Source organism: Aptenodytes forsteri, unplaced genomic scaffold, assembly GCF_000699145.1.
Source record: "Aptenodytes forsteri isolate BGI_AS27 unplaced genomic scaffold, ASM69914v1 Scaffold3, whole genome shotgun sequence".
NCBI classification, from domain to species: domain Eukaryota; kingdom Metazoa; phylum Chordata; class Aves; order Sphenisciformes; family Spheniscidae; genus Aptenodytes; species Aptenodytes forsteri.
Genome location: NW_008795283.1, coordinates 1,611,093 through 1,627,495, shown reverse-complemented (window position 1 = coordinate 1,627,495; position 16,403 = coordinate 1,611,093). Strand labels below are relative to the sequence as shown.

At 45.3% G+C, this 16,403-nt stretch overlaps 1 protein-coding gene across 1 annotated transcript in view; it reads right to left on the bottom strand.

Moving 5' to 3' along the window:
• Nucleotides 1-6,242: 6,242 nt before the first annotated feature.
• The window catches only part of SYNJ2BP (synaptojanin 2 binding protein), a 101,295-nt gene continuing 91,134 nt past the window's right edge, over nucleotides 6,243-16,403 (bottom strand). Inside the window, exon 7 of the mRNA XM_019472058.1 lies at nucleotides 6,243-7,160. Within this exon, the coding sequence (XP_019327603.1) occupies nucleotides 6,918-7,160 (243 nt within the window). The 3' untranslated portion in view covers nucleotides 6,243-6,917. The remainder of the gene's footprint in view (nucleotides 7,161-16,403) is intronic.

Here is a 16,403-nt window from a genome sequence, read left to right as displayed (position 1 = left end):
TCCGGCGGGGCGCGGGTCCTGCCGCCACAGCGGCCCGCTCCGCCGCGGCAACGCGCCCGGGGAAACCGGGTTCCGCTGTGGTGCCTGCGTCCCGCGTTCCCCGCTGTGCGCCCGTGGGATATTTGGCAGAAGGGGTTGGCTTGGGCAGAGGGGACCTCGGCATCCAGCCAGCCACCACCTGTGCAGCGCGGCCGGGCTTAGCGAGCTCCTACCCCCGTTCCTCCAGACGTAGCTGATGGCTTGTTGAAATAATCCACATGAAATAGCGCGGTCAGACTCGCTCAGCGAGCCAGGTGCTTTGCCTGACACGGCTGCTGCGGCCACGTTACCAGTTATAAAGCCACAGGGTACTTCTAGGTTATACACACGCGCGCACACACACACACACGTATTGCAAAAGCTCTTTGAATTAACGGGCGTTTGTTGAACATACACAACCGGTATGCTGGTACCAGGCTGGCCTGTGAATGGTTTCATACACCCCACTGGCCTTCCTGAGGAGAAATGTTTGTCGGGGAGCACGTCCCCATGTCCCACACCAGCTGTAGCTAAGCTGCTTAGATTTTATATAGCTTCCACTGTATCTATGGGAAGAAAAGGATGGGGCTGGAGCCATGCTGTCACCTGCAAAAGTATGCAGCTAGGATTTAAGGCCAGGGGATGCCAGTAGCAGCATGTGTGTGCTGAGAGGGGAATTGAGGCTTAAAATGATCTGGCTCCATGGCCGCCAAACCTGGGCTGTCCTGAAGCCCCTCTGAGGTTTCTGCCACTGTTTTTTTCATCCGCCACCTATGGCGTGTGGAATGAAATCTCCCCACCCATTATTCCTCCTGGAAGCTTTTTTGTGCAAACATGCTGTTTTTGTTAGGTGTTTGTATCACACATAGCACAGTGGTGTTCTCATTTTTGGATTAGGGCTGCTGCACATTATGCTGTTATTCTTACTGTTGATTACTTTTGGTACCTGTGAATGCCCGTTCATTAATATCACAAAACATTGTACGTGTATATTGTGCTATTATATTAAGGTAATTACATCCACGAGTGGCAGTTCAGTCTGTCTATATTCCAGGACTGAAAATTCAAAGTTAGTGACTACAGCACAGTCCCTAATGGTGAGATGAAAGCACCATCCACAAAACCGCAGTAACCCAGGCCTGACTCTGAATTATCCTATTAAGACAAAATTCCCATTGGATGTGTATGGGGAAGGGGAAGAGGAATTCACCTTCAGTAAATGCCGCCTTTAGAGAAGAAGACTCTTAAGATAACCCTGAGGCTAATGAGGAGCTCAGTGCTAACATGTGGCCAGGTGGTTTGCCACAGGAAGTCCTTCAGGAGAAGTTCCCTTCAAGAACCTCAAAGGTGAAAGACGAACATGTTTCCCTGGACAAATCCATTCCAGCAGACAGAGGAAAAGCCTACAGTGGATAGTTTGAAGAAATGAAGGCTCATGCTGTGCATAATGAAGAAAAATCCATGCGAGCATCAATAGCTGCCACAGCATTCCCAGCAGTGAAGAGAATGCTATTCCACCTGTCAGCAAGGTGACGATTGCCTTTTCTTGCTTGAGGAGCTCTAGGTAATGCAGTCTGGAGCCTAGAGAAGATTTAGCACTGCATATACCTATTTTGTAAGGACTTCCAGCAATAAAGATGTATTTCACCTATGTAGGGTTATTAGCCTCACTGAGCATACCTATCTGTTTTGTGCTGAACATTTTACAAAGACTTTCAAGTGAGAGGTCTTGACTCAGATTTCTAACATTTTTCTGTGTTCTGAACTTCCTTTTGTGCTTCTGTGGGGTATCTGGTAAAAGGACTTGGCTTGGGTAAAGTGGACCTCAAAGGCAAAAATCTGCCACTTTGCAAAATCATGATCAAATGATGACTAGTACAAATGACTGACTAGCTCACTGAATCTCAACAGAGCTAGGGATATCACCTCCCTCCACACATCGGAAAAGTCAGCCTGCAGGACTGAGGTCAGGGACATTTCAGGAAAGCAAGTGGCATGGAGAGACTAAGAGCTTCTGCAGCTTACACCTGGGATATCTTGGCAGGGTGGGAGGGAAAGCAGGGCTGAAATAGCAGGAAACATTGTCATTCAGGATTGGTAAGCATGGAGGGCACCACTGGAGAGAAACATAGGCAGCCTCTGCTGTCTCCAGTGAGAGCTGAAGGCTATGTTAGTATTCACCCAGTGGATGAGCAGAACTTAGCCAGCTGAATCTTTACTTGTAAAAAGAGACAAGCCAGCTCAACAACGTTAAGCTGCACATGCAGTCCCCACTAGCTTTTGTAGGTGAACACAAATCTTTACTGAGGGCTGCCTTCTGTAATTTTGACCTTTCCATCAAAGCTCATGGATTAAAGCAGTTGTGAAGGCCTGGCCACTAGCCACGTCTTTCATTCTGTAGCCTGTTTTCCTAAGGAAAGAAGATTGCCATGATCATATGGCCTGTTTTCCTGCATTGTTATCCCTTATCCCAATCACATTGGACCCCCAAAAACATTTATAGCCTTTTCAAAACAAAGCTGGCTACAACAGCGCTAATGGACACTCTTACTCTGAGATTTAGAGCCATTAGTCATTCATTCCTGCTAGTAATTAAATGTGCTGTGCCATCCACTCAAACACCTCTCAGCTACAGCCATATGCGCAATGGTGGAGAGCTGACATGTTAGAGATAAGAGCAAATATTCTCCAGGCATAGGCTGCAATGTTTTCACATATTACTGTAGCCAAAGGCTCTGCCGTGCTCTGGTAGCCTGTGGCAATGGCAGAGTGGAGCTGGGAGAATGAAAGCTGCTCTTTTAAATACTTCCTGAGTCACTACACAGCCTTTCCACAACCCAAATCATTGCCTGATGGTGAACATAGCAGGGACAAAGTGGAACAGGGCACCTGCTGCCTCAACTCAAAGAGTAATTTAAAACCATTTGAAAATGAAACACTGATGATTACATCCTTTGGTCTTCTCCATTAATCACATCAAGGAGTTGGTGGAGGTACTTTACTTAAATTTTCTGAACATGTCAATAAGCTACCACATATATACAAACTGAAATGAGAAGAAAATCAAACACATATAATAAGAAGATAAGCGAACATTATTGCAATCCAGTGGCCACTAACTTGTTCTGAGAGCCTCTCCAGCCTAGAGACAAATAAACAGAACTGAAGAATAAAAATATAACATAGCAGGAAACGACTGCTTCTGGAGTACCTCAATAACACAAAAGCGACATGGGTGTGAATTCCAGAAATGCGAACTCTCAGCCGGGAGCAATGAGAGCAAGAGAACAGGTCTGTGTCCATCCCCACGCTGTGCTGGGACTGGGATGAACTATCACAGAGCACAAGCTCGGTGCTGGGGGACCAGCTCGCCCAGAACCTCTGAAAGCACAACTGTCCCTTTTAAAACTTCGTAAGAGTTTGAGAGATACAGGCCTCAAATCACAGACTCGGGAAGAGGAAGCCAACTGACAAAAAAAAAATCAGTAAGAATAATCTCCTGAAATTAAAAGAGTTGCTATTATAGATACAGGCATGCTGAGAAGAGAGGTTATTACTTACCTCTTTCCTCTCACCCTAACTTTCCCTAGAAACAGTTTGTATTGTAACTCTAATATTCCAGCATTAGGCTAACCTCACCTTCAGTCTTACTGTCCCACCTGAGTACTATTAGCTCTCTGCTAGAGACATAACCCACAGCTGCTGATGCCCATGTGCAGAGTTGGTGCCCTCTCATTCCAACTTTTAAAAGGGCACCAAAAGTCCTGGCAGTAAGCAGAAGGGTTAAGAGTTTGTGCCAGTGCCACGGGGTGCTCTTGTTAAGATTCGTAAGCTGCTCTTTTGTTTTCACTGATAACTGTTGGTATCTAAAATTTTCCCATGGTGTTATGCTCTAAAACAGCAAGAGAAAGCAAATGTGTAACTAAATACAAATATGATATAATTACATAATAACAACAGTAATTTTGTAATAATTGGAAGGATAAGAAAAGTGCCTAAAACAAACATGCAGTGCCAGAGATGAACAGTAAATTAGACTTTTAAAATGTCTTAAAGTTTAATAATCTAAAATGCTGTTAAATTACAGAGGTAAAGCTATCATCAATATATATTTTATTTCCACAGTGTCCCTTTGTTCTTGTCATTGTTGGTTGGTCACCTTGAACAGAGAGGGGTGGGGAGAAACGCTTTTGAAGACTGGAATATATTCTGGTTTTGATTTACAACAGAGGTTTGATGCCTCCTTGATGTGACCCCTACTGTCATAAAGAAATGGACAAACATAAAAGTAGATAAACAAACATCTGGCTTTTATGACATTGTCAGCTCATCCCAAGTGTTGTTCCCAATACTTTAAGCACATATTCATGTCCCCCAGGAGGCTGAATGTAGCTTTCTTGTCGGGGTTACCATACAGCCAGTTAAGCATTTTTTACTTTGTGAAATACTGTGAGAGGGTTTTCCATGTGAAACGTGCCTCTGGAGCCCTAGTTCTCTCCTAGATGTATACATGGTGCTTTACCTGGAGCTCAGGTGCAGAGCGGAAACACAAGGGTGATGGCTGGCTGGCTTTTGTCACATCAGTGTTTCTGACTGCAGTTTTCCTGGCCTAGACAAAAGCTCTGGGAAAGCCTCTTCTCACTTTCCTCCAGAGAAGGACCTAAAAAGAGATTTTAAAATTCACTGCACATAATGTGCTGCTGGCTATTGGCAGGCACCCTGGGAGCTTCAGACAAATGAAGCTTGCATTGCTGGTTTAGGCTGCAATGACCATGACTGCAGGGGAATAGAGAGTGCAACAGTACATTGTGTAACATGGTTTCTGGGCAGCAGGATGGAGAAGAGGATGGAAATCTTATTAAACATCCCTGGACAAGCCAGGGTAATCAAGATCAGTGCTGGACTGGATACCAGGAGCTGCAGAATTGCTCACAATGCAGTATTGGCTGTGAGTAGCCAAGGTTAATAAGGAACATGACTTTAGTTCAGTATAGAACTTGCAGCAATTTGTTCAGAGGATGAAAATGAGAGGTGTGTTGTAAAGGTTTTGTTGCCCAAACATGCATCACTTCAGGAGCCGGTGGAGTGAGGCCATCCTGTGAGTTATATTTCCATCCAATAGATCTCTCCAAAGCCTCCTGCTTCACTAAGAGCGTGCACATGTAACAAACCATTAAGCGCTGTCTGTGCAGACATGATGTACATCATAGCCAAGACCTTCAGCCCTGAAAGCACACACTTCTGTATACCTGAGCTAAAGAAACAGCTGGTTGGACTTAGCATGCTATTGCGACCAATAAAAGGAAAAAACCACCCATCTTAAGGGCTTGTACTTCTTTCTGGGTGGAGGGTGGAAGTCCTGACTTGGTAGTAGCTGTTGGGAACAGCATTTCCAAAGTGGCAACCCCCTCTCAACACTGTGCCTGTTCCTTTTTCATCCTTCTTTGTGTAGCCAAGAGGAGTTGCAAGGGAGAGAGGGGGGCTGGATTTCCCCTTTGATTCTCTCCTACATCTTCTGACTAGAACTCCTAGTGAGATAATTGAGTGGGAGAGTTGGTGTACATGTCCTTTCCTCCTCCTCTGCTTTCTCATCAGATTTCAGAATGAGCATAAATACATCCAAGGAACAGATTCTTGTCAAGAGCCAGCCTGGAGAGGCCAGTGAGCCAGCTGTGCCCATTTTTCATGCCACTGAAATAGTGCACACAACGGAAGGCACCATGGTGGCCCATGCATTGGAAGGGTCATCCATGCTTTCCAGATGTGGCCCTAAGTTTCCCCCTCCACCTCCAAAAAGGGAGGAGAAGAAAACAGGTTGACATTCTTTGGGTTCACCACTTATTTTTTATGTTCTTGGATTGGCTCGAAAATAGGCTGGGGAAGGATGGCTCTGGAGCCACATTTTAGGACTGTGAGTGCAGGAGGAAAAACTGAAGGAAATAGTGACCTTCCCAACAGATTCTCTCTCCTCCTCCTTGTGCTCAGGAGGGCCATTCCCCCAAAGACAGCCAGCAAATGTCAGCTAGGAGAGAGATTCCCCAGGGAATCTGGGGAAAAAAAGGAAACCAGGAACGCTGCCTAGAATTAGGGGAACTGAGAGGGGTCTGTGCCAAAAAGCACCAATATAGTCAACAGTCATCTCTGCACCTACTTAGTAGCTGCCTCTAAGCACTAGCCCTATCCTTTTTTTGACCCCAAAGAAAAGCCATGGTAACACATTCATTTTCTAGGTTCTTTGTTATTATTTTCAAGAGCAGGACATTCATTGGAGCTCTTAAATTTGAGTACTGAAAATTGGTGGTTGTAGAACAGCAGCACCTTTCATTTGTCCTTCACGTGAGTTAGAAACCTGGTAATTACAAAAGGGGTGGGGCTGAGTGGAGCTTGTTGCTGGTCTAAGAGATGAGAAGGTTGAGTTCTGGCTCTGCTTCCTTCACTGGGTGTGGGCAGGAGATTTGTCATAGGGGAATGGCAAACCCAGCCAAAATAGAGAGGAGGCTGCTGGGCTCACATGGAAGGGGGAAGAGATAAAAAGATAAAACAGTTCCAGAGAAGGAACATCACAGTATGGTGCCCCTCTGCCCGTACGCCTGCTGTCATGCCCAAGAGAGCCAGCAGTTCTCCATGGATCAAGGAGCATGGGGGCTCTGGGAGGAGAATCCAGTTAGTTGCCACACTCCTCAGTTCAGCGTTGGGGTTCACAGTCATTTTGCCGAGCAACTCTAGTGGCAGCCCTTGGAAAAGGGACTGAAGCTTCACCTCCTTAGTAGAAAGGGTCTTCCCTCCCCTGTGTTGTTCATTGAAGAAGAGAAGAGAGAAACCAAGGGGTGCGAAAGGGTGTGAGAAAGAAATAGTACAAGAGAGAGAAGGGTGTTGTTTGAGGGCATACTGGGCACAGTTTAGACCCGGGTATGTCTACAGGTTCGCGATGTGCCTGAGGCTGAGGGGGCTGCGGAGGTGGAGGGGGACTCCTCATCCGTTGTGTCCCCCTGCTCCTCCTTGTGTAGGCCGAGACTGATGTGGCTCTGCAGTGCTGCTGGGGTCAGCCACTCCTTGGGGAGGCAGCTCTGGAGGAAGGGGATGCACGAGCTGAAGTAGGCCAGGCGATTCACCCAGCGGGGGATCTCTTTCCCACATAGTATCTGTGGAGCAAACCGAAAAGGAGCATGATTAATAATACCAAAACATATGCGTGGTGGCAATGTCATCCTCATCTGCACCACCACCTCAGCAGGGTGAATTCCCTGTTGCTCAGAAGAGAGCTGTTTGAAATGTAGGGAGCACCTTCTGCAGTCAGAAACAGCTATAAATGCAAATGACTACACAACTGCTCGACAAGCACAGAGAGCCCTGCCAGCCATAGCCCTTGTCAGCATCATAGCAGAGACCGGGGAAAACAGTTCACGGCCCTCAATGGCTTTGGCCACTCTGTTCTCCAGGCAGTCCATGGGTAAAAGGACAGGCCTGCTGGTGCTTCCCAACCAAGACAATGACACTCATTTTCCAAGTAGCTCAAAAATTTTGGAAAAATATTTAGGCTGTTGCTGGCCAGACCTTGAGGAGCCCAGAAGCTAAGCCTGACTAGGTGGATGGAGATGCCTGAGAAGCTGTTCTTGCTGCTCACTTTTTTCCTCAGGCTGACACACTGGGTCAGTCAAGTTACAGTATCTGGAAGTCCTTTTCCTATCCTAGCACATCACCCTTTAATTTCTCCTCATATGGTATTTCCTAAATGTGGGAAAGCAAGCAACAAACAGAAAAATATTAGCTTCTCACCAGGCTTGTGTTTCATCATAGATGCTCCTGGCACTGATTTGGGTTACACTCTACTAGCACAGATATTGTTTTCCAAGGTAATCTCATATTCAGCACAATGAAACAACCTGCTGCATACAGCAGCTCCTTTCTGCTGTAGCATTTGACTACACATATATACAGGTGCCAGATTTTAGTAGCTGTATCTGGCTTAGGCCACATAAGGAAAGTTTCCCTTTACATTTTAACATTTCCATTACCAAACATGGAACAGGCACATGGAACTGATCAGCCGGGGTGCCTCAAGAGCCTGTCTTTAGTAAATATACTGCCTGTGTACACCAGTATACTAGAGCCTGAAGTCTGTGGCAGGTACAGTAGTCATAATACCTGAATTCTCCTTCCCTCCCAGCGCCGTCTCCCATGGAGCAAGACAGGCAGGGAGGAAACTCCACCCCGCAGACCTTGTCCCACAATTTACATGGATTAGCGGTTCCAGGGTTGTCCATACTGCACCTTCTGCCAATACTAAATTCCTTTGCTCTTCCTCCCACCCTCTTCCCGTCTAAAGCTACACTTAATTTAATACTAATTACTTCCTGCACTAAGTGGGTGTTTGTTTGTAATCCACTAAGGAGATTATTTGGTGAGATGTCTGTTACTGACAATGGAAATGCAGTGCTTAGAGGTTTCAAGAGATTTTCAGGGAGCATGACTGGAGCAGTTGCTAGAGGATGGGCTGTGCCGCATCGTAGTTGTTACGGCTGACGACCAGCTGGTCCTTCATGCGTATGGCCTGAGCAGAATGATCTAAGCCCCACTCCAACAGTCACCTTGAAGATAAGGGAATTAGCTTGCTCCAGCAGCATGGAGTTTCCAATGAGGTGCGGAGAAGGCGGCAAACCTGTGACTGTGCTAATTTGACTACAGAACTCACTTTATTTTGACATGCATTGTTTGAAAATCAATGTGTGAAACTGAAGACATTATCATTAGGTATCAGAGAATGAGCAGAGCCATTTAGCTGCCAAAATTACTTGCAAGCGTAGACTGTTCTTTACCTAATACACCCCAAGGACTTTAATTTCAGTTCTTACAAGTGCTGCATTCTACTTAACCTCAGATACAGCTATCTGGATCTGTACTTTTGAAATTTTTAATCTGGGGACAATTACTTTATTAGCAATTCTTTATCTCCATCCAGATCCCTGGTTTCCATTGCTAGAGCTATTGCCTGAGCCTATAAGCAGATAACCTCTCCACTTCCCTTTAAGACTCACTCATAGAAAATTTGCTGATCCATTTGATTTTCTCACCAGACATATCTGATCATTTTCACAAGAATACTGCTGAATTTTTTAAACTGTATTCAATATGTTCTACTTGAACATTGAACCTGAGCCACAGCCAAAAAATGCAGCACAATTGCCTCTAGGTTTTGTAGCATTTTTCTTTCTTCCTCTCCAGGAACTTAGGCAACATATTGCCAGTGTAGAAAGTGACTCGGTTTAGGCTTCTTGTGATGTATATGCGTGCACATGAGTTTAGTTCTCAAGCAGTCATAAGTCTTAATAAAGACTTCCCCCCAGATATTAATAGGAAAACAAAACCAGGGAATGATTCTTCAGAAAATTAGCTGAAACAACAGAACAGCACAAGATAAGACTGCCTGAAATTGAAATACTGTTCTTAAGAGTTGGCTTTCTTTTCTAAGCAGATCCCCTAGTGACTGAAATAGTACTTCCCAATGTGGAAGCAATGCTGAGATGTTTGCCTTTTGTTTATGGGAGCTTCTTCACCCAGAATGAATCAGTGAGGCAAGGAAGAGCCAGAAAAAGAATGGAGATGTGTGGGCATCAGGCCATCAATCAGCAAAGGGCAGTTTGTGGAGCTTAAGGATAATGATGAAGTCAAAGTGGTTTCCGTTTCCTCAGTTATACTTGTCCTCGCCTCTTGTCAGTGAAGCCTCGTTACTATTCCACAGCAAAACACAATGCTCAACAGGAGCAAAAGGGCAATGGCAGGGAATGCCACTAACGCTACAGCCTGCTCCTGTATTTTTCACTCCTTGCCATAAAGCATATTGTGCTGGAGCATCCAGCAGTACTTAGCTAATGGAGAAACATCAAATAAACCTGACTGCAATGGGATTAAACCAACTGAGTTTAAATAAAACAGCACAAGCAAGATGAAGTGGGTGTTTTCCAATTGCATATGAAGACACAGAAAAAATCTACCTACTGCAGCTCTTCAGGGCAATTCTCAACTGAAAACCTCACACTGGAACAATAAACTCACAGAAGCCTGTTACCATCCGTTGTTTCCACCAGCAGAACTCTTTTTTAGAGGTTTTTATAGTTTAGGATTTTAGGGGTTTTTTTTCTTGTTTGCCAAACAAGTGGGGTTTTCTCTTTTGAAGGGGGTAAACTTCTCTGTGATGGATCATGTACTTGTCCTGTCAGACTTAGCAGATGATAAACTGTTATGGGTTAGAAATCACTGGTCCTGACCAACATATCAGATTGTCTTGTTACCATCCCTTCAGGAAACTTAGCATACCTGTAGTAGAGCCTGAGCTTGACGCTTGACAAGAAAGCAGCTGAGCCTCTTAAGCTGACAGGAGAAAGAACTTTAAAGAAATGAACAGAGTCACAGAAGGGCTAAGCCTATGTGAGATAGAAGTCTGAAAGGTAGCTCAGGGTTTAGTTATAGCTTCTCTGAGGCAGAAGAGTGTTTGGGATGGGAAACCCTGCGGAGTACATGAGAGGCTGGACTACTGGCAGCAAAGCCTGGAACACCTCAGCCCATGTAGGGCTTCCCTAAGCTTTGCAAACCTCCTGTAAGTAGCGTCCAGCTATCATTGCCGAGCATAGCTCTTCCTCATCTTTCTGTCACTGTCAGGTCCCTGAAGGTTTGAGTTATTCTCACCCCACAGAGGCAGCCGGTCCCTGCCACAGACTGAAATCCAGCATTTTGGATAGCGAGGGCAGCTTGTGATTGCCCACCAAGAGACCTGTCCCCGTTTCAGGCAGAAACTTCGGCGGAGGCTGCATGTACTTACAGCTTCCACTGAGCGGCACCTCGTGATAGAGAGCCAAGTCTCCCATAGCTGCAGCTGCTTCTGGGGACTCTGCCTAAGAGCTGCGAATGACCCAGCTGGTATCTGCAGAGTCAAGTGGAAACAGCAGTTCAGACATCCGTGGCTGAAACCGAACGTGAGGGAGAAATGGGAGATGACAGTTTGGCTGCTATTTCTGGGCAGCTGTCAAATCCACACCAGGATTTCAACTCATCAAGAAACAACTAATTTGGGATACAAAAAGATCCTCTGAGCACCTTAAGCTGTGTCATCTTCCACTAAACAGTCACTGGTTAAAATGTACAAACTGCCCTGGGAGTAAGGACTGCACCCCGTCACTCTTCCCTCCTCTAAGTGCCATAAGAACTAGGCTTCATTGCTCAACAAGGCCTTAAAGCTCCCTGCAAAGCTTTACTCTGTGCAGGGGAGCAGCCTAGCAGCTGGGAAACATGGGTTTAAATGGAAGGCCACAATGGAAGAAGCTGAGTCTTCTGCCTTCTAGAGGACAACACTATCAATGTGCTGCATTTTGTGAGGGCTTTGGGTCTTTGGGCACATGCTAGACATTGTCTGACATAGTCTAACAGGCTGAGCCCCTTTCAAAATAAAGTGAAGGGCTGATTAGTTGTAGATCCTAAGAGAGAAAGCTCTTGAATGCAATAGGTACTGCGCTGTGCTGGATGATGTAATTGGGGCAATTCAGGCCATGCACAGAAGTATAACTCAAGGCACTTAGGAATTTTTTTTTAAGTGAGCCTTTCCAAAGGCACCATGTAGTGCTCCGATCCATGAAAATCAAGATGAGCAGAGGCAACATTACATTCCTCAAACAATACATGCTAATTACTTCAATTCTTGTCTTCAAACTGAGGCTCGGAGAGTTCAGCACTGAATGTCTGCTGAACCACCCACTGCCACTTCCACTTAGCAGCCTTGCTAAAAATGAGGTGGTGTCCACATGGGGCATGTATCCATTTGAGCTACTGTACAGTATTCCCCTTGGTGTGTCTTAGAGAATGCAAAGGGCTTTTATTGGCGCCTGAGGAGTCTTAACACACCCCAGAGCACTTTAAGAGCAAAGCCTTTAGAGCCCAAGGGGAATCTTTCCAGTGCTTGCATGAGTTGGCTCTTACGAGGCCTAGGCAATATAGCATAGATGATGCTTATCAGAATTTCAGAATAAGGCCATTAGATACAAACCAGCACATCTGCCCAGGCAAAGCTTGCAGGCTGTGCTAGGGTAGCCAAAAACCATATGTAGAAAGAGAAGCATGGCAATGTGATGAAATTAGTACTTGGACACATCTGGAATAAACCATTAACCCAATGCACAGGGACATCTTTTTTACCACCTTGCAAAAACTAAACTGGTAGTACAACTGCCCAGTGCTGGCAGAGATAAGGGAGTCTTGAGTGCATCAGCAAGGAACATACCTCTAGCTCTGCACTCCTGATCAGCTGCTGCATATGGCATATATGCTGGAAATAATATTCCTGAAAGAGAACGGACATACAGCCTTCGCAACACACCTGAAAGCACAGTCTAACCTTGGCGGAGTTGGCATGCTAGGCTCAATTGCTTGAAACAGATTTATTGTATAGTTACTGTGTAAAAATGACAATTTCTACTCTAGGGAATATAAGTAGCCTGTGGAGATCAACAGAATAGATGAGGGGGCCACTTCACTGGGCCGTGAAGCTGCATGCAGCATGCATTCAGCAGAGCCAGGAATGGCCTGCATCTTGCATGGGAAAGGGTACAGCTGAGAGACTGTAGATGAGGCTGAATGAGCTCAGTAATGAGGCTGCGTTCTGGGAGGTGGTATCCCAAGTCAAAGGCAGGAAGGGAAAAACCTTTTAAATTAATTTAAGCAACTGTCTAAAATGCCCCCATTCTCCTATGCAACCCCTTTTTGTTCCACAGCAGGCAGGGTACTGCCACTCCTACGGGTCCTCCCCAGGACTGCGGGTATTTCTCCCATTTAAAGCAGAAGAAGCACCTGCACTGTCTCCCTGAGACGAGCCAGGAGTGAGAAAAAGGGAAAGCATTGAAAGGAGGGACTAATACCCACGGTCTTGCTCCCCTTGTGATGCTAGTGGGAACGTGTCAGTCACCTCTGTGGTCCTGCGGCGGAAGGACAGAGCTGCCTCTATACAGGAGTCTGCATGCAGAGAGATGCCAAGAACAGAGATGATGGAGTAGATAGCTCTGGGTCAAACGAGGCAGCTGGCTTATAGCACCTCAGCACTCACAGGACTATTTCAGCTTCACTGGCCAGGCCACCCGTGGAGAGGCATGGTGGCTGCAAATGTGAAATCTTGATGAACCACATTCAGAGCTGAATTTTGAGTGGCATCGCTGATGAGTTATGTACCAACACTGGAGTACGGCAATACCCTCTTTGAGCATGAAGTTCCTTGTAACCAGCACTTACACGTACAGCCAGCAGCTGCAGAATGACAAGGTAGGCAGCAAGTGGCCTCATAACAGATGACCATTTTGGGAATACTAAGTATAATTAAGTCTGGGCTCGTTAGTGACATTTAAAATAATGACTCTCCCACCAAATGAATGAGCAACTGCAATTCATTCATATTATCATGATGGCGTGAAGAGGAACTGCCTTCTCCTAGCAGGTGCTGTTTCGAGACCAGTGGCTGAGAACAGCTGCTGCCTAATAGGGTCGTCCTTTCCAGTGTTATGGACATGCTGAACATGACCAGGCCAACCCATATGCATAGAGGAATGGACATCAAGAGTATCTATTTTCTCCTGAATAGCTAACCAAGAAAATCCTGTGTTTCGGTCTCAAGCCTTGTTTCCTAACATTAGTGAGCAGCAGGTTACTGTGGATGGAGATACGATGAGAAGAGAGAGTCCAGGAACTCACAGGAACAGGGAAAGACCTGCAGTGTTGGCAGGACTCCTAAGCAAAAGGTTCCAGTCTCTAAAGCCTAACAACACACTTAGACAGTTCATTTACACTCCTGACACTTTCCATTTATCAACAGGCAGCTGGTGAAAAGGACAGGGTTTTTCCTTGCCATCTTCATTCGTGGAAAGGAGGCATCTGTTCTCAGGCATTTGCACACACAGAGACTCAAAGGCTCCATGATGGTGCGACTAGAGATGAATTCCCCAGATAGCACAAACTAACTTAACTCCTGCTTATTTATAACAGGTAAGGACAGGGGGCTTTTGGTTTGGGAAGACAGATGCAGAGAGCAGATAAAATAAAATAGATGGTGCAAAACACCCACATTTACACCAGCCCCAAAGAGCTTGAGATTTTTTTTTTTTCCAAATTCACTCTTAAAATATCTTCACATTTAATCTTTTTGGCTAGATGGATCACTTTAAAGGGAAAACCTGAAATAACTGCAGAGGCACATGTGGCAAAATCAGACCATTTTCAAAAAAAGTTGAAAAGATGTGCGAAAAACTTGCCCTGGGGGGGGTGGTGGTGTGGTGATTTCTGTTTCAAATTACTTGCCACCTCATACTATTCCCCTGCACACATAGATAGATAGGGGAAATAGGATGGACTGAGAGAGCTGAAAGATCCATATAAGAGTTATTCCACTAATTGTTTTTGTTGGGCTATAAGACTCATTCAGGATAGCAAGGCTAGAAAGGTTAATGATGGGAACAGATGTTTATATTTTTATAGCAGCCTTTATTCCAAGGACTTCCCAAATACTTAACAAATTTTAACTAATACACAAACTACACCTAGAAATCTCATTTTGCCATGGCAGAGAAGCCACATCTGGAATGCAATATAGCAGTTTATTAACCGCATGCAGTCAAAATTGTGCATAGTTACAGGCAGAAACAAGAGAAAAAGTGACATCCATCTGAAACCATGAGGATAATTTAAGGGTGCAGGATGCCTTTATTAATAAGCTTCTTCTAAACATATGTGGCAGTTAAAAACCAGAAAACAAACACAGCCTGTTCCCCATAGAGCTAACAACATTCAAAGGCTGCTGCAATGAAGCAAGTCTTTCCATCAGCTTCAGTGAGGACTGGCTCAGGTGCCAGGAAATAAAGCTGTCCTAACGTTCTTTCATGCCCTGTAGTTGGTTTTTTGTTTGTTTGTTCATTTCCTTCTCTCCTTTCTGTCTGTTGGGAGCATTGTGTCCCCTGCCATTAACAGAATTGCACATAGGCTTTTACGCAACAAAACACCTATCTCCTCCTCTACAACAGAGGCAACTGAAAAGCAATTGTTGACTAAGGAAAACACAGGTCTTACTGTCTACTGTCTACTGTCTTACTTGTCTACTTAGGATCTCCTGAAGACTGGTTTATAAAAGCTTCTGCTGCTTTTGACTGTGACTCAAATGCCACCTGAAGCTCCCTTCTCTGGTGTTTAATCCTTTCTCTCTGACAGCTTTCATGCTAAGAAGAGCTTCCTAGTTTTTAATAACATTATGATGAGAACTCACGTGTGCCTGGGGATGGACCTGGAAAGCTTTAGGCCTGAATTATTCACTGATGATTAAAAAACTGCCCTCGTTTGGTCTTTGATTCAGCAAACCTACCTTTTTCAGAGAATTTGCTGAAAGTCAAGCTCCTCTAAGGAAAGGAGGATTCTGATGTAAGTTTGTTATATGCTGTCAGCTGTGCCTTGGCTGAAAAAGGACAGGTGAATAGCCAGAGAGAAAAGAATATGCACTGGCTACCATCTCCTGTCACTTCAGCACAACTCCACACCCTCTACCAGTAAAGTAAGATCTGTCTGTTCTACCAAAGCTCCAACCACATTGACAAAGGACAACCAAGACAGCCACACCATCAGGAAAGTATACATCAGACATAGCTCTAAAACCAATCACAGGCGTATCTTACACTGCACTTCAGTTACGAGAGATGCGTATTTTCTGCTATCACACTGATACACAATGACAAAGCCTCTCTCTGCTACTATCAATAGGACAGATCTTTACCAATAATACAAAGAAAAGGGGAAAGAAGCCCTAGCATCCAGCCTAGATGTGATCCGCATGCAAGCAAGCCTGATTGCGCCAAGATCATCCCCTGCCTCCCAAGGAAATTCAGATTGTGTGGCTTCACCAAGCATTTCCATCCAATCCGGCATGCACGTTTCATAATATCACTGTGGTGTCAGCATCAATAGTTGGTATGCTAGATGCCTACTTCAGTCCTCTGTAACCATCAGGTTGCAGGATTCACTGTGCAGACTCCATCTGTTAATCTTCAAGGTATTTCCTATTGGAGACCATCCTTTTAGGCTGATTTGAGAGAGTCCTGCTGTCTTCGGGAGACTGGGAGCTATTTACCTCCCAGGTTGAGCATTGCAGTGCTGCAGCTCTGAGACTCTGGCTGCAAAGCATTTGACTGTGACAGGGTCCATAATCCCTGCCCTGTAGGAGCCAGCCTCATCTAGGATGCTAAAGAATTTTCCAAGGCTGACCTAAGCCACCTCAGATGCTTAGGAGACTCTCTTCCCCTCCTGTGTCAACAAAGAATGGGCCAAGCTCGCTTCATTAGCCACCAGGCCTATTTTCCAAGGCCCCTTCAGCC